The 27917-nt window shown below is 50.8% G+C and overlaps 9 protein-coding genes across 9 annotated transcripts; 5 read left to right on the forward strand and 4 right to left on the reverse strand.

The window, feature by feature from the left end:
• Nucleotides 1-1595: 1595 nt before the first annotated feature.
• AAFC00_002463 (uncharacterized protein) lies at nucleotides 1596-3514 on the forward strand (the record flags this gene model as incomplete). Its single annotated transcript, XM_069341779.1, has 6 exons — nucleotides 1596-1968; nucleotides 2024-2175; nucleotides 2231-3000; nucleotides 3050-3188; nucleotides 3246-3386; nucleotides 3440-3514. The coding sequence occupies 6 exons, from the start codon at nucleotides 1596-1598 to the stop codon at nucleotides 3512-3514; spliced, it is 1650 nt and encodes a 549-aa protein (XP_069198289.1).
• A 1132-nt stretch (nucleotides 3515-4646) lies between these two features.
• On the forward strand, nucleotides 4647-5879 carry AAFC00_002464 (uncharacterized protein; the record flags this gene model as incomplete). The annotated part of the gene is made up of 2 exons (XM_069341782.1): nucleotides 4647-4695; nucleotides 4759-5879. 2 exons carry the CDS (start codon nucleotides 4647-4649, stop codon nucleotides 5877-5879), a joined length of 1170 nt encoding a protein of 389 aa, XP_069198290.1.
• Nucleotides 5880-7363: 1484 nt separating this feature from the next.
• AAFC00_002465 (uncharacterized protein) lies at nucleotides 7364-9742 on the reverse strand (the record flags this gene model as incomplete). The annotated part of the gene is made up of 2 exons (XM_069341783.1): nucleotides 7364-9665; nucleotides 9723-9742. 2 exons carry the CDS (start codon nucleotides 9740-9742, stop codon nucleotides 7364-7366), a joined length of 2322 nt encoding a protein of 773 aa, XP_069198291.1.
• A 2103-nt stretch (nucleotides 9743-11845) lies between these two features.
• On the reverse strand, nucleotides 11846-13241 carry AAFC00_002466 (uncharacterized protein; the record flags this gene model as incomplete). Its single annotated transcript, XM_069348019.1, has 2 exons — nucleotides 11846-12464; nucleotides 12829-13241. 2 exons carry the CDS (start codon nucleotides 13239-13241, stop codon nucleotides 11846-11848), a joined length of 1032 nt encoding a protein of 343 aa, XP_069198292.1.
• A 315-nt stretch (nucleotides 13242-13556) lies between these two features.
• AAFC00_002467 (uncharacterized protein) lies at nucleotides 13557-16187 on the reverse strand (the record flags this gene model as incomplete). Its single annotated transcript, XM_069341784.1, has 5 exons — nucleotides 13557-15036; nucleotides 15089-15453; nucleotides 15505-15580; nucleotides 15643-15830; nucleotides 16149-16187. The coding sequence occupies 5 exons, from the start codon at nucleotides 16185-16187 to the stop codon at nucleotides 13557-13559; spliced, it is 2148 nt and encodes a 715-aa protein (XP_069198293.1).
• Nucleotides 16188-16577: 390 nt separating this feature from the next.
• AAFC00_002468 (uncharacterized protein) lies at nucleotides 16578-17048 on the forward strand (the record flags this gene model as incomplete). Its single annotated transcript, XM_069341785.1, has 3 exons — nucleotides 16578-16628; nucleotides 16771-16895; nucleotides 17006-17048. The coding sequence occupies 3 exons, from the start codon at nucleotides 16578-16580 to the stop codon at nucleotides 17046-17048; spliced, it is 219 nt and encodes a 72-aa protein (XP_069198294.1).
• Nucleotides 17049-18203: 1155 nt separating this feature from the next.
• Nucleotides 18204-20353, forward strand: AAFC00_002469 (uncharacterized protein; the record flags this gene model as incomplete). The annotated part of the gene is made up of 3 exons (XM_069341786.1): nucleotides 18204-18230; nucleotides 18317-18494; nucleotides 18555-20353. 3 exons carry the CDS (start codon nucleotides 18204-18206, stop codon nucleotides 20351-20353), a joined length of 2004 nt encoding a protein of 667 aa, XP_069198295.1.
• Nucleotides 20354-21385: 1032 nt separating this feature from the next.
• Nucleotides 21386-23172, forward strand: AAFC00_002470 (uncharacterized protein; the record flags this gene model as incomplete). The annotated part of the gene is made up of 2 exons (XM_069341787.1): nucleotides 21386-21905; nucleotides 21965-23172. 2 exons carry the CDS (start codon nucleotides 21386-21388, stop codon nucleotides 23170-23172), a joined length of 1728 nt encoding a protein of 575 aa, XP_069198296.1.
• A 1566-nt stretch (nucleotides 23173-24738) lies between these two features.
• AAFC00_002471 (uncharacterized protein) lies at nucleotides 24739-27871 on the reverse strand (the record flags this gene model as incomplete). The annotated part of the gene is made up of 3 exons (XM_069341788.1): nucleotides 24739-24926; nucleotides 25004-27680; nucleotides 27740-27871. The coding sequence occupies 3 exons, from the start codon at nucleotides 27869-27871 to the stop codon at nucleotides 24739-24741; spliced, it is 2997 nt and encodes a 998-aa protein (XP_069198297.1).
• Between the last annotated feature and the right edge of the window lie 46 nt (nucleotides 27872-27917).

A 27917-nucleotide genomic window follows, 5' to 3' on the forward strand; every position in this document is an offset into this window, starting at 1 on the left:
TCGTGACTACTCGCGATAGACAGATTGCCGTTAAGTTCGCATCTAAAGATGTGGTGGAAGTTGAGCCACTGGATTATGATACGTCCAGCCATCTACTGCAAGAACGACTTATACAGAAAGATGCGTTGGGTGACCAGGAGTGCACCGTCGCCCTTCTAGGGAGATTGGGTTCTCTGCCTCTGGCAATCGTCCAGGCAGCTACTTACATGAACATCAACGACATTAGTCTGTCTCAATACCTGTCGCTTCTGGAGGAATCGGACGAAAGCTTGGTAGAGATGCTTGCAGAAGACTTTGATGATGAACGGAGATATCAACATCAACGCAACCCCGTCATGGAGACGTGGGAAGAAACCTTCGAATACATTCGGAGGCGCAACATTTTAGCATCCGACTATCTCTGCATGCTGTCCTGTGTAGAGCCCAAACTGGTCTCTCCGGACCTTCTCCCGCTCGCCCAGTCGAGAAAGAAGCATCTTGAAGCTCTCGCATGCCTTCGAGCTTTGTCAATGATTCACAAGCAAGAAGATGGTATATTTCAGATCCATCCATTAGTCCGCCTCGCGGTCCGGCGCTGGTTGAGCAAGAAAAATGCTCTTGGAGATGTCTTGAAGAGCGTTTCAGCTCGATTCGGTCAAGGTGTGTCAAATACTGAACTTCAGGTCGAGTAAATGTTGACTGTAGCCTCTTCTTACATTCGCATGGAACGTCGTATTGCGTCAAATCTCAAAACACGAGATTCTGCTTGACAAATACAGCAAAATTTCTGAGGTCAATCACACCATGTCATGACCTGAAGCAAAAGCTTGATCAGGATAATCACGAGCAACGGTTTGGAGAAACACTGATTGTAAGGTTAATCCTGGCATCAAGTGAGTAAGTTGGTCAAATTAAACTTTAACTTCCAACGCCAGTATTTATGTCCAAGCTTGTTCCTTGATGTGGCTAAAAATCCAGATCTGGCTTTTGTGACGGAAGCTTTGTGAGACTCAACACAAGCATCCATGTCCTTGATATGAGGAGGGCGCAACCATTATTGCAACATCATGATGCAGCACGTTACTTTGTTATCAAGCTTATGATATCTCTTAGACTATCCTGCGTTCACGAGACGAAGAATAATGAATCTCAGCAAGTCTAAACTCGTGTTGTATTTGAACCATACAAATAGCTATATCGAGTGCATCTGAACGGGTAGACAAGAAATGACGATCCTCCACGATACAGAGTACTGTCCCGCATTGGATCTGCATAGGTTGTGACGGCATGAGCTTGGGCCTTGTCACAAAACAACCTTGCATGTGCACCTTCCCAGTCGCAATGTTTTGAGCCTTCTTGAAAAGAGAAAACGCTGATTTTCACCATAAGGCGATACTGTATCTCAGTATCTGCACAACTTGTATCAACTTTGCAGCATAATTGAGTAGCTATTGAGGTCATCACCTTGTTCAGCAGAACTCCTAGCAGGCTCCATTATCCTCACTGTCGCATACTACCTTATCTCACTATACAGTGCTTTTGCGAATTGACGTTGATACGTCCGATCTTCGCTCAATTCCTCTATTCTGTATAAGGTATCCTTCTGAACCTCAAATATGTCGGGAGAAGCAGCTGGTTATTACCAGATGGGCGACAAGAACTATGCGCCCCCGCCAGGCGGTCCCCCCCAACAAGCCTACCAGCAACCGCAGTCATACCAACAACAGCAGCAATACCAGCAGTATCAACAAAACCAACAGTACCAACAAAACAGTCAGCAAGAGCAGCAATATGCGCAAGCTCCACCAAACTATGGCAAGCAAAATTATGGACCCGCACCTGAAGCCTTCAGTGGAGGAGACAAGCCCACATTCGATCAGGCATTCAAGGTTGACAAGCCCAAGTTCAACGACTGGTGGGCTGGCGTGCTGCTTCTAGCTGTGTTTGCTGGATATGTTGCAGTTTCTGGCATATCCATACAAGGTTACGGTATATATGATGTGTCGAGTAACAAGTTAGAGTACTTGCTGATGTGCTTGTATAGCTGCGACCAAAGGTTTCAACGGCGGTGGAATCTACGACAGCAACAACGACTTCGGCCTTGACACCAACACGCTGGTGTTGTTTGTCTTCTGTCTCTGCGTAGCATTGCTCTTCAGTTATGCATACGTTTGGGGTGCGAGGGTATTCACCAAGGTGAGACTTCCATGTTAGTAGAACAAAGTCCAAGCAGTATACTGACATTATCAAGCAATTCATTTGGATTACTGGTATCCTGCATATTGTCTTCGGCTTCGTCACCGCAATCTACATGTTGTCCAGGAAATATTGGTCCGGAGGCATCGTGTTCCTCATATTCTCGATCTTCACTGTCATCTGCTTCATCAGTTGGATCCCAAGGATTCCTTTCAGTGTGGTCATGCTGCAGACTAGCATTGATGTCTCGAAGCGCTTCGGTCATGTCTACCTTGTCTCTCTTATCGGAGGAATCATCGCCACCGCCTTTGGTGCATGGTTTTCTGTGACCATGGTCGCAGTCTACGTCAAATATGAACCAGGGCAGAATCCGGCATGCTCAACTGGGGTTGGCGGCTGTAGCTCCGCCAAAGTCATCGGCTTGCTTGTTTTTATCACCTTCGCCATGTATTGGATCACCGAGTGGTTGAAGAACACAATCCACGTCACCATTTCCGGTGTCTATGGTTCTTGGTACTTTTGCAGCAACAACATGCCCAAGGGGGTGACTCGCGGAGCAGCCCGTCGTGCTCTGACCTACAGTTTCGGTAGTATTAGTTTTGGAAGCCTTATCGTGGCAATCATCAATATGCTCAGACAGGCATGCAGCATCGCTCGTCAGCAAGAAGCGAACAACGGCAACATTGCAGCCGACATTGCGCTCTGCTTGTTGCAGTGTCTCATAGGCATTCTGGACTGGGCGGTGCAATTCATCAACCGCTATGCCTTCAGCTACATCGCCTTGTACGGCAAAGGCTACATCCCTGCCGCCAAGTCAACCTGGACGTGAGTCATTTCCTGTCACGTGTTGTGATGTAAGCTGACATGTCAACAGGCTCATAAAGGACCGAGGAATCGACGCACTCGTCAACGAATGTCTGATCGGCCCGGTACTGACGATGGGTGCATCCTTCGTGGGATACGCCTGTGCTTTGCTCGCCTACCTTTATCTCATCTTCACCTCACCAGCATATGTGAGTCTTGCCATGCCTTTCGAGAGCTTGTGATGGTCTCCAGCTGACAGTCCACAGAACCAAAATGGCGACTATACACCGGTCGTGGTGGCCTTTGCTTTCCTGATTGGCTTGCAGATATGTCAGATCTTCACCACTCCTATCTCAAGTGGCATTGACACCATTTTTGTCGCGGCCGCCTTTGACCCAGAAGTTATGGTAAGTAGCCGATGACAGCATTGACAATCGAACGGAAGGCCTAATGTTTACAGATCCGAGAGCACCCTGAACTGTACGCGCGAATGGTGCAGACATACCCGCACGTACAGCAAGCCATTCATGCTTGAGTAAGGTGAGAAAGAGAGTCGATAGATCCAACACTCTTGACACAGCACGATCCAGGGAGATAGTGCGTAAGGAATTCAATGGGACTTCGGACTCTCGGAAATGGCCCGGTCAGCCCCCCGGTCGAGGGTTGTCTAATATGAGGAAAAATTTGAGTCAGTGCACTTGTTGGGCACAAGTCAGGCGTCTGGGCGCACACGATTGAGATGGTGGAACGCCGGAACGCCGGTATAGAGAGTGTGAGAAAGATAAGGAATGTCGTGGAACGACACGCAACGGTGCCTGTAGTGGGTTCAAAGTTTATAGCAGCGCCCGGACGACTCTTTGCATCGGGTCGCTGGCAGTATATCGATATCATAATGTCTATTCGGTGAGTGGTAATAATGACGCTGTTGCAGCAACATTGATCTGCTAGTTGTGTATAGCAATCACGAGTCCCGCGCTAGCCGTCCTGTAGGACACAACTTGGATAAGGATAGTGAGCTGTGAAGTCTTCAATTGGACAATGACTGGGCTGGTTCATCGCTTAGTCGGGTGGAGGCGGAGCGTGATATGCCCTGGCCTGAGCACAGATACCTCAGGTAATTGTCGCACCTCATGTGAGAAGCGACGTCACTTGGCCGGGGCTCACCCAGATGTCTGGTGGCCCCAGGAATCGTCACTGACTGTCACCGTCACCCAAAGCAAAGCGGGGCAACCTTGCTTGGTATAGCTTGCATCGGGACCGATCGAGCGCTGAAGGAATGACAGAGGGCTGCACAATAAATACCGCCTGGTGCTCTTTTTCTCACTCTTCTATCATCTCGCATTCCACACAAAAGCATTTGCAGGTGAATCTATTCATCGTTTCAGCATTATTATCTTTCAAAAAGGTACGCGATTCCATCACTCCCCAGTACTCCAGAAAATCACAAGCGGCGGGAAAGCGGGGCAGGTGGTAACTCGGCGGCCACCACAGACTGCGGTGCATGGCAGCCACCACCACCTACCCCTCACGTCGTACCTGCCCGATTTCTGTTGCACAATATCAATCCACAATATATATAAAGGGGATATTAACCACCTGAGGTTTTAGTCCATTCTTCGCCACCACTAAACATATAATTGACACTAAATCAAAACACGCTTCACATCATGTCGAACTTGAAGGCAGTACATTTCGGAGGCGGCAACATCGGTAGAGGTGGGTAGTATTCAAGAGATATATGAGTAGATATAAAGGATCTGGCTGAGTTTCCATTTATAGGTTTCGTTGCCGAGTTCCTGCACAAGTCAGGATATGAGGTGGTCTTTGTTGATGTCATGGACAAGATCATCGAGGCTCTACAAACAACGAAATCGTACACTGTCACGGAGATAAGCGACGATGGCGAGAGCTCTTCCACGATTGACAACTACCGCGCGATAAACAGCAAGAACGAAGAGGGTAAAGTTGTGGAAGAGATTGCATCAGCAGATGTTGTCACCTGCGCAGTCGGACCCAACATCCTGAAGTTCATTGCCCCAGTCATTGCAAAGGGTATCGAGACCCGCAGCAAGTCAACGCCTCTTTCAGTTATTGCATGTGAGAATGCTATTGGTGCAACCGACACTCTACGCGGCTTCATCGAGGGCAAGTTGTCAGACAGCACCAAGTCTGCTATCAAGGACAAGGCTCGCTTCGCGAACAGTGCTATCGATCGCATTGTACCTATGCAAGCTGCCGACGCCGGTCTAAACGTCACGATTGAGAAGTTCTACGAGTGGTGCGTTGAGAAGAAGCCTTTTGCTCCCAACAACCCACCACCGATCGAGGGTGTTCACTACGTCTCGGACCTCACTCCTTACATCGAGCGCAAGCTCTTCACCGTCAACACTGGTCACGCAACTGCTGCCTACTTCGGACACCAACGTGGCAAGCAATACATTCACGAGGTGCTAGGAGACAAGGAGCTTCACGACATTGTGCGTGCAACATTGGCCGAGACTGCTCACCTTGTTGTCGATCGTCACGACATCAGCGCCGAGGAGCAACAAGACTACGTCAACAAGATTGTCAAGCGTATCTCCAATCCTGTGCTCAAGGACAATGTCGAGCGTGTCGGTCGTGCCCCACTACGCAAGCTTAGCAGGAAGGAGAGATTCATCGGTCCCGCCGCACATCTCGCTGAGATGGGCGCAAGCTGTGACAACCTGTTAAAGGCTGTCGAGATGGCCCTTCGCTTCCAGAACATCGAGGGCGACGAAGAGTCTGAAGAGCTCGCCAGAATCCTCGAAGAGAACGATGCCGAAACCGCGACGGAAAAGATTACCAGTCTTGAGAAGAGCCATCCTCTATTCGAGAAGGTTGCCGCTATTGTCAAGAAGGTCCAAAATGACACCAAGTGACTACATGGCGGTGCGAGCCAAGGCAAGGACAACGATAAGCACAGCAAAGGAAAGCTATGATCTCAGGCCTTGATGGTATCCGGTCATGGTATTTCTGCCACTTGTGGAGTCCACTTTTCTCCTTTCTTTGTCTATTATATCGAGCATTGAGCATACCAGGGTCTCTTCTTTATTTACTGCGAGGCGAACCAGGAGCAAAGCAACGAACGGGAATGCATGCATGCCAATACAGCGGTGCGGGTACGGCGAAAGGATGAGAGAAAGACTAACACGAGACACTCCATGACCCATGATGGTTTGATGTTTTTACTCGATCACGACAGCGATGTTTTCCTTTTTTTCAATTCCTTACTACATTTCGAGTGTAAAAACTACTTTAGCCTTTTTACTGATTTGATCCGCTGTTGCCGAGCAGCAACAGCAGCAGTCGGTCTCTTTTATTTACCGAGAATGAAACGAAATACAAATTGAAACCATAATCCATCTTATGCCCAATGAAGACATACAGAGCAGTATAAGCTATCGATGAACCTACGACAACCTAGACAAATAGTAAGGATTCTTGCACCACCGACCAGAAGCACAAGTAGAAGGAGTAGTATATGTAACTTCAATCTTGTCGTTCCCAATCTAGTGAAAAAGTGTATGCACAAGAAAGAAAAGAGGGAAGTGGGAACCCCAAGGTACTGTAGCTTAGCAGACGACTAGAAAAGACAAGATCAATAGGTCGATGGAGGGTACTGTAGATGGCTAGGTATGACTTCCCTCCTGCACAAGACCCGTACAGTATGTGACTAGCTATGTAGCTAGGTAGCAAGCTGTGGAGCTAGCATTTCAGATGAAGAAACGACGACTAGATGGAGGATTTCAGATGCAGAAAAGAGATATGTATAGAGAAATTGAAAAGAGAAAACAAGAGTACCCTCTTCAGTGATTCCACTTATTGTTGTATCTACCGAAAGGAACAGGGGAGTAGAGATTGGGTAATCCTTCTTCACTTGTTCGTCCTCGTGCTCCTGCTCGCCAACTTCATCCTCTGCACGTCCTTTCACTTGCGGGTGAAGGAACGAAAATTCGAAGAGAAGAAGACGGAAAAGGGAAAGGAAAAACAGTTACCTCGCTGTCCAATCTTGACGCCATGCCTGAATCTGAACCTTGGTCCTGGGATATATGCAAGAAAACAATAACCTGGTTACGGAAGATATATAGACGCAAATATGAAAATCAAAGCAGAAAGAATGGAAAAGAATGGATACAGAAGATGGATATATAAACGATGTGTGTGGAATATGAAGATTTATAAACAAGCGTCAATGAAAAAGCCAAAGCCAAAGCCAAAGCCAAAGCTAATCAAAGGAAAATCGTTTCCGTGTCGTCAATGTACATACATTGTGATAGGGTATGGTATGCACACGTGGTTCTAGTCTTTCTCTCTTCCTGTCCCGCTCCTTTTTACGAGGAAGGCTGGAAAGCCTTTATTGCCCTCACCTCATTTCGATGGAGGGAAACGCCATTCTCGATCGGATATTGATTCCAATCTCGAAGATGCCTTCTTCACATGCAGCCCAGAGTGTGCGTCCGTCGACACTCATTGCCAGTCCGGCGGTCCGGACGCCAATGTTCACATCTCGGGATCCGGCGCCTGCGATTCGGCGATTGTATAGTATTTCTGCGTATTCGTTATATGTTGCGCCGCTACTGGCCCCATTGTTGGTATTGCTGTTGTTCGTAGCGAGATTGCGGGATGACGGTGCGATGAGGCCACGGAGTGTAGTAAACGAGTCATAGAGGGAGTCCGCTGCCGTCGGACCACCGAACTCTTGTCGCACGCTTCGGAGACGATCGCGTTGCGCAGCAAGGCGTCGGAACTGCTGTTCCCGGTTCGCCGAGGCTCGATATGCTGCCGTGTCGGCGTTGGTGTTGGTATTGGTCGATGGTTCAGTCGAACGAGGAGATTCAAATAGTGGACCGCGCGCCAGGAATGTATTACTGCGGCTGTCAGCCGAGTCAATTCGCCAGGGATTATCTTCCTCCGGTTCTGGGGTTGAATTCGAAGGGATCGTCGCTGCACGGGTAGCGTGCGGTGGGGGCGCCAGTATCGCTCGACGACGTCTTTGCGATGCCGTGTTGTCCTGGTCTCGTAGACGAAGGTATTCCTGTATAGAGTGCAGCGGCGGCAATGTATTGTCTCCAGCTAGCCTTTCCGAAGCGGCGGCGTCATTCCGCTGCGAGGTGCGTGATAATTCAGGAAATGCTGCATAAGGGTCGTTGTGATTGACCAGAACGTCACTAGAAGGGCGCGGTTCACTAGAGTTCCGGCTTGGGGAGCGATTCCTGTTCGCGAACAGACCTGCAGTCGTATAATTTATCGAGCGAGCCGAGAAGCCGAGAGATCGAGCTTCCTCTCTCTGTCTCCCCACCCGTAAGGATTCCAGGATTTGTTGCTCCCGGGCCGTGAGACCATGTGGGTCATCTGCCAACGCAGAAGTGTCGGCGAGAGACGGAAAGTCACGGCGCAGATTCTGTTGCTGTCTAATCAGCTCACGAGCTGCCAAAGCTTCTGCCGCATATCCAGATGCAGCCGAGTCGCCAAGGCCCTCTCGAGTATGGTTCATAAGTGCGTCTTCGAGATCCAGGAGTCGTCTTTGATGGTCGAGTGTTCCTCCGTCGTTTGACACATCTTCGACGGTGATTTTTGCGAGACCGTCCTCGTCAGGCTTTAGCTCGATGGTTTGTTTGGTGCGGAGGCCGGCGCGCAAGTCTGCAATGCATACACGACCTTGATCTTCAGCCCATATAAGGAGGTCCCAAGGCTCCGGTGAGAACATGATGGTGCGGACTGCTCCAGGATGAAGATGTGCAGCTATGTTCGGTCGCGTTGATGGAACGGTAGCAACAATAGCATCTTCGCCCTCCTCCGAGTCGCAGTACTGAAAAAGCTGCGTGTCGAAGACGCTAATGTGGCCACCTTCAGAGCCGACTGCGACCAGATGACCGCTAGGCGACCATGCCGTGGTAAAATAGCCCGGTACTTGTGAAGAATCCCGCGAGAGAGGTTCGGATCTCAGATGCACAACATTTGCTGTCTCCCATGTGACTGCGCCCGTGTTCAGTCGATTGTGAGGCTTAGGGATCTGCGGCGGTGTCTGCTGGAGAACTCTAGTGTAGAAAAACGCCTGGTTAGAGTCTCCCACGGCAACTAGTGAGCGGCCATCGGGAGATATCGAGGCGTGATTCATCGGAAAGGGCAGCTCCATGCAGGCTGTCTCCGTTGCGTGCTGTAGAGAATAGACTCGCACTGTCCTGTCATTGTTTGTCAAGACGGCGACAACGTCATAGAGATGGGCTTCCTCATCTTGAATGTGATGTATGGATATCGAGTTCACAATTTCTTCGCCGATTCGCTCGATCCTGACGTTGGCGGCCCTTGGTGCGACGGAGACAGGCTCCCAGTAGCCCTCGATGGGCAAGGGAAAGTCGACATCCGCATGGCGAGCAGGTCTCTGGGTTTCGAGCCTTATGATGGCAAAGTGGCCCTCGTCTTCGCCTCCCACACACACATAACCGTGGCCCGAGGCAGTGCAGCGTGCCTCAAATGGGAGTGTCGTGAGGTGTTTCCGTTTCCTTGTGACGGTATTGAGATGATAGACTTCGTTTCCGCTGGCGTAATAGAGAGTGTCCTTTTCCGGAGAAGATATGTAGTGTCGCAGTTGCCAATGACTGACGGGGATCTTTACGGGAATGAATGTCTTGTTGGCATGTGCAAGTCTGTCGGTTTCTGAGAAGCTGCGGTTGAGGTCAGCGTCATTCGGCTTTCACTTTGACAAGAATAACAAGACTCACAAGAAGCTATCGATGGCCATTTCACAGGCGATGCGAAGAAAAAGGAGGATGCGAAGAGGATCACAGGGATTCACAGTTGCAGGAATTATACAAGGATAAAGTAAAGTAAGGGCGCAGTTCGCAGTCATACCATCAAATATGGAAGGAGGCGACAGCAGCAGCGGCGCATGAGGCAATCGCGGGGAAAGTGAACCGCCGAACTCAAAACGTACCTTCCTGGATTCTACAAAGGTGTCGCTTGGCGAATGAGCATCATCCGGGGAACCCTGGTTGTCTTTGTTTCCTGTGGCGTGTCATCCTTCCACTGAAACCAGGTTTTCATTCACTGTTTACTGCAGCAAATGATCCTTCAGAGGCTCAATCTCCTTTGGAATGTCTGATCGTCGTCTGTATCTTGTGTTGTGCATAAGCATGTATGTATGTTGTGTCACCTCTGTATTCGAACACGGATCCGGAGAATTTCCACCTTTCACTGTACCTCAGGTACTCAAGATTCTGTAACTACAGTGCTTGCCTCGTACTCGTGTACGGATATCTTGCCGGATGACGTTTCAATTGCCAACTATAGAGTTCTACTGTACTTGTGCCTTGTCTTCGTGATCCACTGTGCTATGAAATAGTACTCGAGCATCGATATATCAATCCGAGGTTTTATAAACGCTATCACGACGATTGGTATACCGTGTCCGCATTAGCCGCATTCGTGCAGCGAACACCAACTGGAAGCTGGACATCGCAGAGCATAATTTACATCGCATCAATAACACAAACCGACATGCACGACGAAATAAATGGTGGAATTAATGGTAAACTTTTTTTGGGGGGGGATTTACTATGAAAGAGGGAAAAAAAGACGCCAGACTGCTGGAACTTACAGTCTCAATTACTAGACTCCAAATTGCATGAAACAGACAAGACTACCGTGCATAGCTACCTGGTACCAGACCAGTGTCAAACAAATCGAGATGAGAAACACCAACACCATAACCAAGCAAAGTCGACATCGTGCCTTGATGAGCAGTATACAGACCTACCGTACCTTGCGGAAATGCAGGAAATACCAGGTTTTTATGTAGGACCCAGAGCCTTCACAGTCTTGGCATAAATGACATTGTAGTCACATCCCTCAGCCTTGGAAAGCAAGAAGAGCCACATCTGAGACCATGGCGCGGCCTTGACAGCGCGGTCAAGATCCGCAAGTTGAATCTCGATATCACGGATCATTCCCTCGTAGAACTGGGCACGAGAAGACATGGCGTCTACAGTAGCGGCATATGTAGCAGCAGCGATGACCTGCTGGCGTTGCTCGAGAAGATCACTTACACTGTTGACTGTTTTCTCCGCCTCTGCGAGACCGCGGGTCGCTTGCTGAGCACCTTCTTCGCATTCCCCGACATCACTGGTGCTAATTTCGGGCACCAAGAGATAGGTGGAACTTACGTGGTTCATGCGACGAATAAAGGGGGCGAGGACGGCGTCCAGGTCGGCGTACACAGAGCGGGCTCTTTCGAGTAGAGTGTCGAATGCGTTGATGCAAGTGGCACAGGTGTATGGCACTTGAACCTCGTTGCGTGTGGTGGAGCTGTGGTTGCAGACACCGTGTTGTTGCATGTTGGAGCATGCGAAGTCAACGTCACGTCTGTGGCTGCAGCGGTAGATTTGTTCTGTCTGTCTGTCTGCACATACTTGCTGAGCTTGAATTTCTTGGGTAGAAGCGGTCTTTAGTGAATAGAAGCACTTATAAGAGGTGACTCGATGGCATTTTTATATGCGTTCAAGGCCCGCTGTTCTTTGACCTTGTCACGACAAAGGCATGCTATACCCATGAAACAAAGGGTTCCCTTTGTCATGTTGTTGCCACGGACATGACAAAGGAACGTAACAGAAACCGAATGGCTTTGTGAATTGTTTTCATTGTTTTGCGGTATAGCGCACAATGTTGCCTCCACCATCAAGGCTGGTATCCGTTGAATAGGACATTCTAGTCGTTCATACTGCGTCAATCCCTGGCTCAAAGAACATCTCGCCGTATCCGTGCTGCCATTGGTCCGTAGAGGCCAGTGCATGGTATTTCGTAGATGGGCGGGAGATCATGAGCATCAGCTCTGTACAACCCATGCATGTCATCTGTGATGTTCGTCGATGTCTCGCACAGCAGCATCATATAGGTCCGTTGGTAGCGTGGGGGCCAGCGCAGTTGCAACAACATAATCTCCATCGTGCGAGATACTGACCGGGACGATCTGACCTTCCGTCATTTCCCAAGTCTCAATGTCGACCTCAGTTTCTGTGGGTGTCTTTGATGGCTGGCATTTCTCATCTGTGACTGAACCGTTCGCTTCCTGTCCATCATCTAGTATAGACGGCGTTTCTTCGCTCTCTAATGTCGTCGGAATAGCTTGATGCTTTGACAACGTCAAGTCAACTTTGCCCTGCGGTGCCTTTCTCGACAGATCCTGTGGTTGATTCGACTCTTGCTCGAGTTTGCGTTCCTCCAATAGTGCCGCAGTTCTTGAGCGATACTGCTCCCATATCATTTTGCTTCTGATCGCGCCAGTGCGAGCTTTCTTCATATATCGCTTTTGGCTATGGCTTTCAGTGACGTTGCGATTTTCGATCAAAACACCGAATGGCGCTTTGCCTTCTTCGGAACGTACTTCCACATCACGCATGAATATATCGCGTTTCCTGCCAATTGACGCACTGTTGCATGCTTTGATTATGGCTTCTTTTGCTGCCCATCTGTACACAGATCTCGTCAGCATGAGCCGCATGATTGCACGAATCGTACTAAGACAATGGAGACTAGAATGGGAGCAGCAGACACAATATATCCATTTGGACAGCATGAACATGTTCCTTGCTTCATTATACATATGGTGTGGCAAATGGCAAACGAAGGATGAAGAGGCATTGCAAACAAAGGACAAAGAGATTGCAAATGTCATGTGGACCATGCAAGTCTTTTCACTCTTTGCCCATTGCCCATGCTCCAAAGACGAGTCTTGCCATTTGTCCTCGTCTTCAAGCACATCAAGGACAATCGAGCATACGAATCAGGAAGTCAAATGGGTAAATGGAAGAAGAAATGAGTAAGTTCACCTACCTCCCACCCAAATACCTCGCAATACGCAACCTCTCCTCCCTACAGCGCACCTCTCCATCCGCTGTACTCTGTATACGAAAACAAGCCGCGCGCCCATGTCTTCGCCAGAACTCCCGCTGTTCACGAATCGTCATAATCCTATTCAAGAGCGTGAACAAACTTTTAGGCGGCTGGAGATCATTCACATCGTCAGCAATCGGTGGTGTTTTCGAGTCATCTGTGCTGGCTGTGTTGTTGTCAACTACATGAGTCGACTGCGTTGTTGTTGTTGTTGCAGCAATTGGCTTGTTGCGTAGCGAAGTGAAGTTTTGGTCATGTGTGGTTGAGGAGTCTGCGAGGTATTTTAGGAACCGTGGATAGTGGCATATATCGGTGCCGATCGCGAGGCCCAGAGGGAACGGGCGGGGTGTCATTGATTGTTAGTATTCTGTATCATTGGGATGAGTGACTTGTGTGTAGTTCCAAAAGAACAGGATGTAAGCCTGAACATAATATATCATGGCGATAGAGCTCACGGGACAGAGCTGCGCGCCAAGACTTGTATCTTGAGGTAATCAGGATGTTCCACCAAACGTGAGGTAGTTGCAGATACTTGTATGCCGTATCTGTATCGACAGGTCCATGCATGGGATGACACAGTCATTTATAAATCAGCAGTTTCGCCATTCGCAACATCGTTGCTCACATAAATACATCATCTGATATACAAGACACTAAAACGCTATGAATTAAAAGCTTAACAAATCCCCGCTGCCAGCCCCACCAGCTGACTGCTGATAGACTTGATGCGGGTGGTTCTGGTTGACGACAAATCCCTGACCGCCATCCATACCCATCGGACTACCCAAGGCAAACCCATCATCATTGAGGTTCATACTCGCCATTTGCGCTGTGCCGAGGCCGGAAAAGTAGGAATCTGCTGCGTCGACCGCAGCGGCAAGGTCACCGTTAGTGCCGTGACCGTTTGCAGGTGGCATCGTTTGTTGGACGGCATGTTGTTGTTGGGTGATGGCAGCCCATTGTCGCTGGGCGTCCAGCATAACCTGGTGACTAGGTAGGCGGTGCTTCTGTAGGGCAGGCGATTCTTGTATGATGCGTGGACGTGCTGTTCTGAAGACCGTCTTGATTGGCTTGAGATAGATTGTTGCCAAAGATCCCACCACAAGACACATCTCTTGCAGGGTTAATGGATCAAGCTTCTCGCTCTCGGCCGTGATGGGTGGTTTCTCGCCCATGACAATATGTTTCGCAGCTGTAGGGTCTGAAGAAAGCAGGCGCCAATACATATAGCCTCTGTCTCGAAGATCTGGATTATCTGTGTCTTCGGTCGCCCACTTCAGGACCTTGGGGACGAGGTCTTGACCCTTCTTAGGCCTTTGGATAAACAATTTCACTGTTGCGGTCAGGAGTGCTAACTGGACCTCATGCGGCTCATCCGCAAAGGTATATAGGAAGTCTTCTAGCAGCGCATCGCTGTTGTCTATCCGGTCTGCGTATTGTCCGATGATCCAGATCATTGCGGCCTTGGCTTCCGGCTCATCGAGTGAGTCGAGATTTTCACATAGAGTGCCGATGATGGACTCGTATTGGTTGGGATATTTGCGGAAGATGTTCTTGATGACGACAGTGGCTTCCTGTACGATGTAGGACACCTTGGTTGCCACCAGCTCGAGGAGAGCATTAATGCACAAACGAGCGGCCGGTTCGATCTTGATGGCAAGTTTGCCAATTGCGCGTACAGACTTCCGTACAAAGTGGACGTCGATTTCTGTGGCATACTCTCTCAGCTCCGTCAGGACCTCTGGGATGTTCTCCTGTGTGGCAAGCATGAAGATGAGTTCCAGCTTGGTAACTTTGACGTAGATAGGGTCGTTGTATTTGCAAAAGAAAACCCGAATATCGTTTCGAAGGATGTCCGGCCGGCGTTGCAATATGAGCAGGGCGTTTCTTAGTGCAAGGTATTGAATTTCGTGACCCTTTGACAAGAGGGTGACTAGAGGGGGTGAGAGTTTGTTGCATAACGAAGTGATGAGCTTTTCATCTGCAATGTAGTTCATCAAATATAGCATGAGTCGGATGCAGCCAAGCACGACTGCAGAGTTGGTATGTGACAGGCGAGGGGCTATTCGCTCGGCCAACAAAGAAGCCTGCTGTGAGTCCTGGGGAACAAAGTTCATCAGTGCTTCCAGTATGTATGTCTGATTCCACCTGCGCAAGAGTCAGCGAACCTGCTCGTTCTCGTGAACATGTCTCAACGTACTCCGAGCAGTCTGCCAATATCGAGGCGATCTTGGAAGCGCTGTTGTAATCGATGGTGAGTTTGATACTCTCGCTCCTCTCCCAGATGTCGGTCAGGGCGGCCAGCGCGCTGCTCACGACGGTGGGATTGTCATCTCTTAACATATGGTTCAGACCCCCGATCAAATCACTTCCCTCGACTAAAGTCCTATCATGGTCGTACAATTTGGCAACGGTGAAGCATGCCGTCTTCCGCACATACGGGTCTGTGTCTCGCAGAAGGTGTTTGGCTGGTTTGACAGCGGCTTCGACAAACTCCCGGACGTGGATATATGACATTGTCCGGAGGGCCAGTGCGCGCATCAGGGGGTTGGAGTCGTTCATGTCCTGCTGGTGTCAGTATCGGAAGTCCACCGACAGTATGCTCGCGATACGCACGGCTTCGAGGATTGGTAGTGCCTTGAGAGCGACCTCGGGCTTCATGCGAGCGTAGTGGACAAGGTAAAGAAAGCACCTGCGGATCAAGCACCCTATCAGTCTCGAAGCCATCGGATCTGATCTGTGAGGCTGTCTCACATCTTCTTGATTTCCAAGCTGGGGATCTGCATGCATCCCACGACATCCGGGAACAGCGAGATCATGTCGTTGTTGCTCATGGTCATGTTTGCGACAATCTTCTTCATGGCGATCTTCTTGCCATGATGGGCCTTGTCTTTCTTGGATCCCGAAGACTGTAGCTCGAGGCGTAGTTCTGCTACCTTGCCCTGTCGCACACGTTCATAGAGTAAGCCAGTGTACAGCGACTGATGATACAGGGGAACATCTTGGATATAGTATGGAATGTACATGTCTATCGTCTCGCAGTGACTCCTGAGGACATACTGCGAGTGGACAGCATGCCAGTCCCACTATACATCAAGTAATCTCTGCTGATCTGCTGCCCAGCCTCGTTCCGCATGTGATGTCTTTGTCTCTTGCCTATAACAAATGTTTCGCCCTCGCGCGGCTGGAATCGGCTGGCTATGAAATGGAGGGGTGACAAGACAGATAAGGGAAAGCAAGTAAATGTGATTTAGACATACCCTCGCGAAGAGCTTCGCATCTTGATTACCAGCACTCATATCTGGCGGCACACATACAACAGAAGGTTACAGGACAAGGAGGTCACCAGACCCAAGAAGAACCAATCCGATAGCGTGCAGGATGACTTTAAGGTGTGCCCAGATCAGGAAGCACAGAAGCGTGGAAGCCTTCCATGTTTGGGTCTGCACTTTCCTGGGGAAATAAAGGCAGTCAATCAGGGTTAACAAAGCACAGACTTGCACAGACTTTGCATAACATCTCTGCATAAACCATCTGCCAAGACTTCGGGGAAGAGCTCGGGAAGCCGACGAGCAACTTCAGGACAAGAACATCGAGCAGATACTCGCAGAGACTCAAAAGTGATATCCGCAGTCCCTCGTCACCTCCATCAATTCTCTCTCTCCACCCACTTTCAGTCTCGCCTAATCATGTCTCCCGTCAAGTACGACATCTTCGGTCGCAAGGTCGGCTCTCACCACGTACGTCTATCTCCATGCGCCAACCACGCATTCCGCCGCAAAGCACTTCCGGCGACGAGCGCAGAGGCCTACCCGTCTTGATCCAGCGTCACAAGAGACCACAGAATACCCGATCGCTAACAAGTCCTTGTGCGCCATACAGCTCGCTCTCGGTATCCTTACTACCGTTGTCGGTGGCATCATCTACGCCGCCTCTGGCCCCAAGAAGGTTGCCAACGCTCAGCCCGCCATCAACGCTTCCAGCAAGGAGGAGGAGAACTTTGTCCAGTATGTCAACACCCGAACTGTCTCTCTGTCTAGCTTGCAGATGGATCATGAAAAATAAGTCAAACGAGAAAGTAAGATGGGACTTTGCTGACTGGGAGCTCTTCCCGTAGGGCATTCCTCGAGGAGAACGACAAGGGAGCTGCAAAGCACTAGATTCATGGACTTTGACGCGACGAGATGATGCTGTGGAAGGGTATGAGGATCTAAAATCATGCGATGCCGGGGTCGAGCCATGTGTAAATATAGATGGAGTCCATGAGGTCGATACACACGCCACAGAGCTGGACCGAATGCATTCTGTACAACACAACCACACTCGTTTCTGCCTTGAGATCTCTTCTTTTCGCACTCGGACATCATTGGACCTCAACCGCCTTTCCAAGACCGGTCTTGCCTCACAGCTGGACTACTCTTCGGGTGGTCAGATTCGTATGGTAGGTAGAGGACTAATCGCCGCATCTTTGAACCTTGCTGCTTCACTATTCTGGCTCGATGCGTTTGTGGGCATAGGAGAGTGCCGCATGCTTGGTCTGTTCCTCCATCGACTATGCACTGGCAGTCTCATCATATGCAGATAGTGATCGTGAGTTTGGTTATCTTGACTGCCCTCGGCCTTTGAAGTCGAGGATCATAATCCACAAGTATACATGGAACGTATTGCCTCATCAGGGAGTGTTATGGTCATTGATCTGATATCATCAGACCGTATTGTCAGACATTCATCATTTCCACAGTGGCAGAATATTGCACAATACCACTCTCCCGACGGGCGAGATATAGTACAAGAATTGACCATCAGTCACTTTCTGCTGGAGGCGATCGACTTACAAGTAGCAAGCTCTTGGCACTTGCCCGAAGAATATACAGTACATATGAATCAAGACAAGGTAGGCAGCTGTATGCTCACGACTTGTAGACTGTGTCTATTGTTGGCCATGAAAGTCTAGACGATGCTCCAAGCTTCCCTGCGACTAAAGTATCTAGGATGCAATACTGGAAACCGGCGGCAAAGGTGCGGTATGGTACGGACTGGAGGGTGGAAGGTGATCGAAGTATTACATAGAAAAGTAGCCGGGTATTACCGCTTATGCCAAAGCACGGACCGTCGAGGTCGAAGTGACGACTTACAATTTCTTTCAGCTCGCGCATCAATTGCCATCCATCTCCCATCATCTATTCCATCTTCCCCCAAATACCCTTGTTTTATTAGATCCTGAGCTTGACTCTATCAAAAGCTCTTGATTCCTTTTTCATCTTGTGTTTTTTCTATAATCTGTAGTAGCACACCCACATATACACCGTTACAGCATGCTGTCTTCAAGAATGGCAAGAGGCGTAAGTTCCGAAATCATCTCCCATGCTCTGCGCATAGTTCGGAGCAGCTTACGACAAGACATGTCTTCACTCACACGATCTGACAGGTTCGCGCCACCCCTGCCCTTCGCTCCGCCTTCAAATCTCCCATCGCTTCGTCATTCAGAAGATCGTATGCCGAGGAGAAGGTCAAGGGCCAAGTCATCGGTATCGATCTTGGTACCACCAACTCCGCCGTCGCCGTCATGGAGGGCGCCGCACCCAGAATCATCGAGAACTCCGAGGGTATGTTTCCTGCCGCAATGACTCTTGTTCTGTCCATGTGAAGCTAACAATTTCCACCAGGTGCAAGAACGACCCCTTCCGTTGTCGGTTTCACCAAGGACGGTGAGCGTCTTGTCGGTATTGCCGCCAAGCGTCAGGCAGTCGTCAACCCCGAGAACACTCTTTTCGCCACCAAGCGTCTCATCGGTCGCAAGTTCTCGGATGCCGAGGTCCAGCGCGATATCAGCCAGGTCCCTTACAAGATCGTGCAGCACACCAACGGCGATGCCTGGTTGGAGGCCCAAGGCCAGAAGTACTCTCCTTCTCAGATCGGAGGTTTCGTCCTCGGAAAGATGAAGGAGACCGCTGAGGCCTTCACCGGCAAGACGATGAAGAACGCCGTCGTCACTGTTCCCGCATACTTCAACGACCAGCAGAGACAGGCCACCAAGGACGCTGGTCAAATCTCCGGTCTCAACGTCCTCCGTGTCGTGAACGAGCCTACTGCTGCCGCTCTTGCCTACGGTCTCGAGAAGGAGAGCGACCGTATCATCGCCGTCTACGATCTCGGTGGTGGTACCTTCGATGTTTCCGTCCTCGAGATCCAGTCTGGTGTGTTCGAAGTCAAGTCGACCAACGGTGACACCCATCTTGGCGGTGAGGACTTCGACATCACCCTTGTCCGCCACCTTGTCCAGCAGTTCAAGAAGGAGCAGGGCATCGATCTGTCCAACGACAGAATGGCCATCCAGCGTATCCGTGAGGCCGCCGAGAAGGCCAAGATCGAGCTTTCTTCCTCTCTCCAGACCGACATCAACCTTCCTTTCATCACCGCCGATTCCTCCGGCCCCAAGCACATCAACTCCAAGATGACCCGTGCCCAGCTCGAGTCTCTCGTCGGTCCTCTCATTGACCGCACCGTCGAGCCCGTCCGCAAGGCCCTCAAGGACGCCAACCTGCAGGCCAAGGACATCCAGGAGGTCATCCTTGTCGGTGGTATGACCCGTATGCCCAAGGTCACCGAGTCCGTCAAGAGCATTTTCGGCCGTGACCCTGCCAAGTCTGTCAACCCCGACGAGGCCGTCGCCATCGGTGCCGCCATTCAGGGTGCCGTCCTCTCCGGTGAGGTCACTGACGTCCTCCTCCTCGATGTCACCCCTCTTTCCCTCGGTATCGAGACTCTCGGCGGTGTCTTCACCCGTCTGATCAACCGCAACACCACCATCCCCACCAAGAAGTCGCAGGTCTTCTCCACCGCCGCCGACTTCCAGTCCGCTGTCGAGATCAAGGTCTACCAGGGTGAGCGTGAGCTCGTCCGCGACAACAAGCTCCTCGGCAACTTCCAGCTTGTCGGTATCCCCCCTGCACACCGTGGTGTCCCCCAGATCGAGGTCACCTTCGACATTGACGCCGATTCCATTGTCCACGTGCACGCCTCCGACAAGTCGACCGGCAAGGACCAGTCCATCACCATCGCCTCTGGCTCCGGTCTGAGCGACTCTGAGATTGAGAACATGGTCAGCGACGCCGAGAAGTACGCCGAGGCCGACAAGGGCCGCAAGGCTGCCATCGAGATGGCCAACCGCGCCGACTCTGTCGTCAACGACACCGAGAAGGCACTCAAGGAGTTCGAGGACCGTCTCGACAAGGCCGAGGCCGAGCAGATCAAGACCAAGATCGCCGAGCTCCGCGAGTTCATCGCCAAGAACCAGTCCGGTGAGGGTGATGCCTCTGCCGAGGACCTCAAGGCCAAGACCGACGACCTCCAGAACGCATCTCTTACTCTGTTCGACAAGATGCACAAGGCCCGCGCCGAGCAGCAGGGTGGTGAGCAGAAGGCTGAGGGCGAGCAGAAGCCCGAGGGTGAGCAGAAGCCTTAAGCGATCGTGAGACGCGACGCTCTGGTTTAATGACTGCTTTTTCCCTTGCTTCTCGAGTTCATCATCTTCTCTCTGTATAACATACCCCCCATTTTACCAATGTTCATGTACAAAAAAAATCACGGGAATCGTTGGGTTTGGGGCCAAGGCGTTTATTGTGCTCGACCACATGCAAAGGGACTTTTCCACCGAGGAGACTTTCGGATGTGGATCGCGGGCGTGGTGGGGGTTAAAGCATGGTTGAAAGTCCTCTATTGTAGCGATTTAAAGCGATTGTTACGTCTGCGATTTGGTGCTACGTTGTTTGAGTTTCTTGAAGAGGACAAGAGGAAACGAGGACGGAAAAAAGCGAGCCCAGCAGTTGTATTCTTTGTATCATCAATTTCTTGCTGAAAGAAAACCAAAAAGGATAGAAAGAGATTCTCCTCTCTAATCACAGACGACTTTTATTGTTCACTTTTTGGCCTTTCTGGCCTTCGACTATGTGCTTCCCATCCAGCTGCATGCAGTGACTATCTTGTCTTCCATTTGATCATCCATGTGAACGACTGGTGGTGCATATCTACTGCGTGACCAGAAGAGGTACTTGTAGAGGGAGGGAGAGTCGGAAAATGCCGTTCAGGCAGAGGGCGGCCGACGTGGACTTTCATGTGTCGATGACGAATGACGAAAGGCGCAAATACCTTAGATAGTGCGTGAGTGAGAGGTCAAGTAATCAACAATTCGCACTCTTTCAACCAACCATATATATTGGTTCTTCTTTTCTTGTTGTCACTTGATCGCCAAGACTCACACCAACAGTGTTTGCTGAACGCTTGATATAGGTCAACCTCTATATTCTGATAATTATCCATCCAACACAGGCGAAACCAACAGAATCCTGTGGCAATCGCGTCACGGTAAACACCTGCTCTGCACTACGGACATAGCCCGACTCAACTCCGGATCTCTCTGATTTCCCGATTCCTGTAGTCAACCACTTTTTCTTTACGACAAATCCACAGAGGCATCACAAAAGCAACATCGATCAAGATGGATGAAAACATTGCAAACTTTGCTGCAATCACGTCGGCCGATCCAGAACGGGCTCAGCAGTACCTGACCCTCACGGACAACAACCTCGAACAGGCCATCCAGCTGTATTTTGACAGCGATGGAGCAGACATGGGGGCAGCCATGCCTCAGACCTCATCATCGTCAGCAGCAGCAGCAGCAGCAGCAGCAGGGGCAGGAGCGCACTCTTCACATCCAGCAAGCGATGCGCCTCGGTCGGGCTATCATGAAGACGAGCGGGGAGTGGTGACGATCGACTCTGATGATGAAGGAGACTTGCGCGGTGGCCAGGCCTCGTACGAGGACGATGAGGCCGTGGCTCGCAGGATGCAGGAGGAAATGTATCGTCAGGGGGGCATCGAAGAGGAAGAAGTGCGCGCTCCCATGGCCAGAACCACCGAGACGCTGGTCGGAGGGCCATCGGACTACTATGGTGGCGGCGGGGAGGACGACATGAATGCTGCCGTCATGGAGCAGATGGCTGCCAGACAGAGAAGAGGTATGTTTGTGGGAGACATCAGCACAGGGGTTTGTCTGATTGCTGACTTCTTTGTTCAGCGGCCGGTAGACCAGGCATCTTCAATCAACGTGTAGAGCCGTCGGTGTGGGACAACAACGACCCCGAAGCACAGAGACAAGCAAGAGCAAGAATGACAGGAGGCGCATCGGAGCAGTCAAATAAGACCAACCTGCTCGCCCAGCTCTTCCAACCTCCAGTCGACATCATGTCTACCTTGTCGTTCACCGAAGCCCGCGACGAGGGCAAAGAAGAGGAGAAGTGGTTGATGGTCAACGTCCAGGACCCTTCTGTCTTTGACTGTTCCGCCCTCAACAGAGACATATGGCGCAATGCACAGGTCAAGGAGACCATCAAGGAGAACTTTGTCTTCCTGCAATTCAACAAGGACGATCCGCAGGGAGCGCAATACGTGAACTACTATCTGATGCACAACCGCGACAACGAGAGCATATATCCTCACATCGCCATCGTGGACCCCCGCACCGGCGAGCAGGTCAAGACATGGTCTGGCAGTCCCTTGCCCTCGGCCTCTGACTTTCTGATGGATCTCCACGAGTTCTTGGATCGCTACTCCCTAAAGGCTTTCGCCAAGAACCCCGTCGCCACGCGCAAACCCGAGCAAAAAGCAAAGGACGTGGGCCGCATGACAGAAGAGGAAATGCTGGAAATGGCCATGCAGAACAGCCTGGAAAGCAAAGGCGCCTCCTCGAGCGGCAATGGCAACCACTTGGATCCCGACGCATTGACGAAAGCAGAGCCCTCGTCGGCGGCTCCCACACCTCCATCTGGAGCAGCAGCATCAAAAGGCAAAAGCAAGGCTCTCGACGTCGACCCCGACGCAATGGATCTATCAGACATGGGCCCTCCACCCCCAGAGACGAACACAACCGAGCCGGCTTCTTCCTCGGAATCGTCATCACCGTTCGCTCAGATCCCCTCTGACCGTCCCCACACAGAACCAACAGACACTTCCCCAGCGACAACGACAAGGATCCAATTCCGCTACTCAGGCGGCCGCCAGATCCGTAGGTTCTCACTCTCTGATCCAGTCAGTCGGATCTACGAATGGCTCAAGGCGAGTCCGATAGTCACGGAGAACGATGCAGGATCAGGACAGCAGCAGCAGCAGCAGCAGCAAGAGTTTGAGTTGATCTTCATGGGCAAGAATCTCATCGAGCTCTTGGACTCGAGTATTGGCGATGCCGGGCTGAGGAATGGAAGTGTCATGGTTGAGTTTGTGTCGTGAGCCTTCTGTCTCTCTTCTTCGTCTTCGATTCTTCTTCGTCTTCGATTCTTCTTCGTCTTCGAAGCTGATTCGAACGATGGATGATGATGATGATGATGATGATGCAGGAAGAGACACTGAGGAACTCGAATGAAAGAAGACGACACGACGAGATTAACTAGTTACCCCAATGAGCCATATAGAGTCCTCCAACACGTGTGAAAGCCGGAGGTTTTTCTAGCAACAATTACATCACACGACCAGGCGAACGTTGCTTCTCCATTTGCTTCTGCCCTTTCCTTTTCTTTTTCTCCAGATTACATCGCATCCTCTTTTGCGGATTCGCGTAAGCAAGAGAACGAATGAACATACCTTTTCCTCTCCCGCTTCTATCTCTTTGAAACTGAGGTGTGTTTTCTGCTCATGTACAAAGCGTACAGATAAAAGGTAAGGTAAGGAAAGGTATCCTCTTGAAAGACATGAATGTAGCAGGGAACATATATAGAGACTCCATGGAAAACAGAGAAGCCGAGCAACGACAGTTCAAGAACGACCGAGTGAGTGGGAAACGCCTTCTATCCATCCAGCAGTCTTCTTACAGTCGTTCTTACGGTCTTCTTACGGTCTTCTTACGGTCTTCTTTACAGGCTGGCGATTGGATGATTCGTCCATCCGTTTATCCATCCATCCGTCTACCCAATTCATCTAATCACATCGCATCGCATCGCATCTCTGTAGTCCTATCTCATCTCGTGTTCCTCGAGTCATTCGATCTGCGCAAATGTCGAAAATCTCATGAAACCTCATATTTGTTTCATTTCATGTCATTTCTGTATGTATGTAATTCCAGTTATTCGACCTCCTTATTCGTCCATCCATCCATCCATTCAACTCTTCCACGATAAACAGGCCCGTCGCAGAACAACCCCCGGAAACGAGATGAACAGAAAGGGTGGATTATCTTGCAATTTGATAAAAGAAAAAGAAACAGTAGAAGAAAATGCCCTCTCTGTGCGCCCCTTGTCCGGTCCAGTCCAGTCCATTCATATATCTTCGATTTCAACCAACACAAGAAACAAACCCGCTGTGAGAAATAATGCATAGGTACTCCTCGAGTAAGTGCCCAGATGAAAACGAAGAAAAAGGCAGAAACGAAGAAGAATAAAGATCCAGTGTGCGCCAATTGCAATGGTTTGTTCTCACGACTGCTTCCTTGTATGAGAAAAAGTATCATTGTCCGAAAAGAAAAAAAGAAGAAAGGGCGAAGAGTGGCGATTGGAGTGTGTAGATAAGAAGAATTTCATGGGTATTCGTGACAATTGTGGTACTTGATCAATAAAATAAGTAGACGACGACGACGACACCGGAAAGCAGAAAAGAAAAATGATCGTCGTCGCGGTTCGCATCACACATTGTGGTCATGCTGCTGCTGTCGACTGCATAGAAGACTGTGATAGAGAAAAGAGAATGGGGATAGAGACGCTCGTGTAGCCCATGTATAGCAGCAGAAATCTACAACTTCTGGTGAAACTGAAGCAGAGATGTCACCATAGCAACAACGAACATGGTCGAAGGCTTGGTCATCCTTCACTTGGGCGGCGTGTCTGTTCCTACACCTGCTACAGTAGGCGCGGGAGACGAGGTCGAAGACGTGCGTGAGAGGCCTTTGTTTGACAACGACGTAGCCGAGAGACGCTTCGCCGCGTTTTGCTGAGCATTGAATGCTGCAATCTTCTTGCGTAAGCCGTCGAGTCGTTTTCTCGTATTGTTGACCACTGGAACACGTAATAGTCAGCAACAAAACCCGATGGGGGCTTGATATACGAAATAAAGATAAGAAAAAAAAACTTACTGTAGACGACCGTCGCTCGGTCCTCGTCGCCCAATCCGTTAATCGTCTCGTCGTCAGATCTGCTCTTGCATTCACTCGGCAGCTTGAACGAAAGCTCGTCGTCATTCTCCAACACTGCCTCATGAAGACACACAGCAGTCACATAACTCAATTCGCAACTGTGCATTTCTTCCTTGCTGTTGCCGCCACCGACGAGTTCCGAGATCGCCGCAGCTTTGCTCATCTCCAATGCTCGCTCGTACATCAGTCTTTCGGCGGTGACTCCGGTTGTCAAGTGGATCTGCTCGACGGGAAGGTCAAAATTGTTGCCCGATGCCGAGTTCTCGGTCGGCTTGTGCTTGCTTGGATGTCCTGGGTGAGTAGGCGGGAGCTGCTTCTGTGCTTCGATGAGTCTACGACCGACGACCTCAGACTTCTCCAGACACTCATTGAACCGGTTGCGAGCCCATTGCACCACATTATTCATCCTCTTGCTAGCATCCACAGTCCGAATATTCGTCGGTAACGAAGTGCCGGCCTGCAGGTTATCGGCCGGCCTGTGCCGCTCCCACCAATACCGGACCAGATTGATGGTTCGGAGCAGGATCGACAATGCCTTGACATAAAGCACGAAAGCCTCTTCGGCGACTGCTGCGATAGCAACCTGCGTCAACTCTTCTTCCTGAGCCTCTCCGTCGGCGTCCAGCGGGTGCTCTAGGTTGCTGATCGGGCGTATACTGAAGCCGTCCTCAGCAGAGGGCGTCGCAGGCAGCAACTGTCTGTATTTGACTTCTGCAAACCCATACACTACATCACTTCGAGTCGCAGCTTGCTCGACGGCTCGGCACATCTTGGAGTCCTCGTCAACAGGACCCGGTGATTCTCTGCCATCTGTGAGGAGAACCGGAAGAGGTGCAGGATATTGAGGGAAAGCGCCATAGCCCTGTGGGGGCGAAGGACCTTTGCCAAAGTGAAGGGCGAATGGTGGCGAAGTGCCTAAGCTTCCAAAGAGGCGGGCGTTGGCAGCGTTTAGCACCTTCTGCAAGGCGCTTGTCGCATAACTCGGGTTTGGGGCATAGCGACGCTCGAACGACGGCTTTCTGTCATGAATTGTAGGGTCGGCGCGTCGTCCAGATGCTATCTGTACAGCGTTTGAAGGAGCTGCAGGCTGTGCTCCTGTGGCAGAAGTCGGCGCTCCCTGTGTTGTAGCGCGGCGCACCAGTCCGGCGTGCTCGTGGGTGTTTCTCTGAAACCTATTCTCTAGCTCGTCCGCCAGAGCATTCACCTCGGTCGCCTGCTTGTCAACCTTGACCCACTCGCGCTCGAATGCAATGTCATCCTCAGCGCTGTTTCGCGGGTTTGCTCTTCGTAATGCTCTTTCTTGCTGGATCTGAGCTGTTACGTTTGACTTGGCAGGTGCTGATGTGCCAGGAGCTGCGAAACGACTGACTCTCTGATATGGTTGTGGGGCGGCTTCCATGCCTTGACGAGTCTTATAGGGGGCAGGAGTTGTCGGGTGGTGCGACATGACCGGCCGGCGCGAGTCGGTCTGGCTCGACGGTCTTGCCGGCTCAGGTTCCAAGTTTCTCGGACTTCTACTGACGGATGATTTCCGTGCGATGCCTTCCATAGATCGTTTCCGCGTAGTCTCAGGGGTGGGCTGGACGGCAGGACTCGGTGCAGCTTTCTGGGGAGCCGCGTTGGCACTTTCCTCACGGTCTTGTGCCGACGAGGTGATGGCCTGCTTTCTCAGACGATCCGTCAATTGTGACATTGCCAAGTCCATTGATTGGTTAGGTGGTTGAGGAATGTCCTCTCCGACAAGGCCGGGAATGTCACCGACGATGACCGGATCCTGGAAAAAGCGCTCGAAGCTGGTCCTCTCGATGGGATCCTGCTTCAGCATGGTACGAATGAACGTCTTGTATTCTCTGGATACGGCGAGGCCGGCGGGAAACTGGATCAGATCCTGTGCGGCCTTGATCCTCTTGAGCAGTTCGATATGGTTACTCGCCCTGAAAGGTGGCTTTCCGACGACCATTTCGTATGAAATGGTGCCAACGGACCACAGGTCAGCCTTGGCATCATACTTTTGATAGTTCAGAATCTCGGGTGCCATGTACAAGGGAGAACCACACAAGGTCTCGGCCAAGGAAGCGGCAGGCAAGTGGCGAGCGAAGCCAAAGTCGGCGATTTTGATCATGGGTAATGATGAAATGCCAGCGGCAGGAACCAGAGAGTGTTCACTGACAGCAAGAGGCACGTCCTCGGGCCTCTGTCTCTGCATATATGTGGGTGGCGGATTCAGGAGTAGGTTCTGTGGCTTCAGATCACGATGGACGATGTTCTTCTCGCGCAGGTACTTCATGCCGCTGGCCGTCTGCTTGATGAAGTGCCGGGCCAGCACTTCGTTGAGACCGCCGTTCGGCGGGTTGGGGTATTTTTCAAAGATCTTGCGAGTCTCGTGCATTTGGGCGGCAGCGTTGCGAGACTTCATGAAAGCGGCAAGATCGGACAGCTGACAGTATTCCATGACTATATGAATGTTTCCCGGCGTCTCGACACAAGCGAACAGGGCGACAATGTGAGGATGCTGCAGCTGCTTAAGGATGCGGATCTCCGAGTCGAGGTTTTGCTTGAGTCGCGTGGTGAGTTTCGAGGTGTGTATCGATTTGATGGCGGCATATGATCTCTTCTTCTGTGATTGGCAGTCAGCATGAGTGAGAATGGCAGGGTGGAACTCTACAGGACACGAACCCTGTGTGAGGCAATGTAGACGCTCGCAAAGCTACCCTTGCCTATGACTTGCTGTCGGACAAAATCTCCAATCTGCATGTCCGGAACCTGAGGTCCGGGAGGATTGCGCGAGGATCGACTCGAGGAGGCCATGATGGCGGTAGGGAGGGAGGAGGTCGCTGGTAAGCCCCCCACCTGT

The sequence above is a fragment of the Neodothiora populina genome (assembly GCF_041146345.1).
Source record: "Neodothiora populina strain CPC 39397 chromosome Unknown canker_contig_15, whole genome shotgun sequence".
In the NCBI taxonomy this organism is placed as follows: Eukaryota; Fungi; Ascomycota; class Dothideomycetes; order Dothideales; family Dothioraceae; genus Neodothiora; species Neodothiora populina.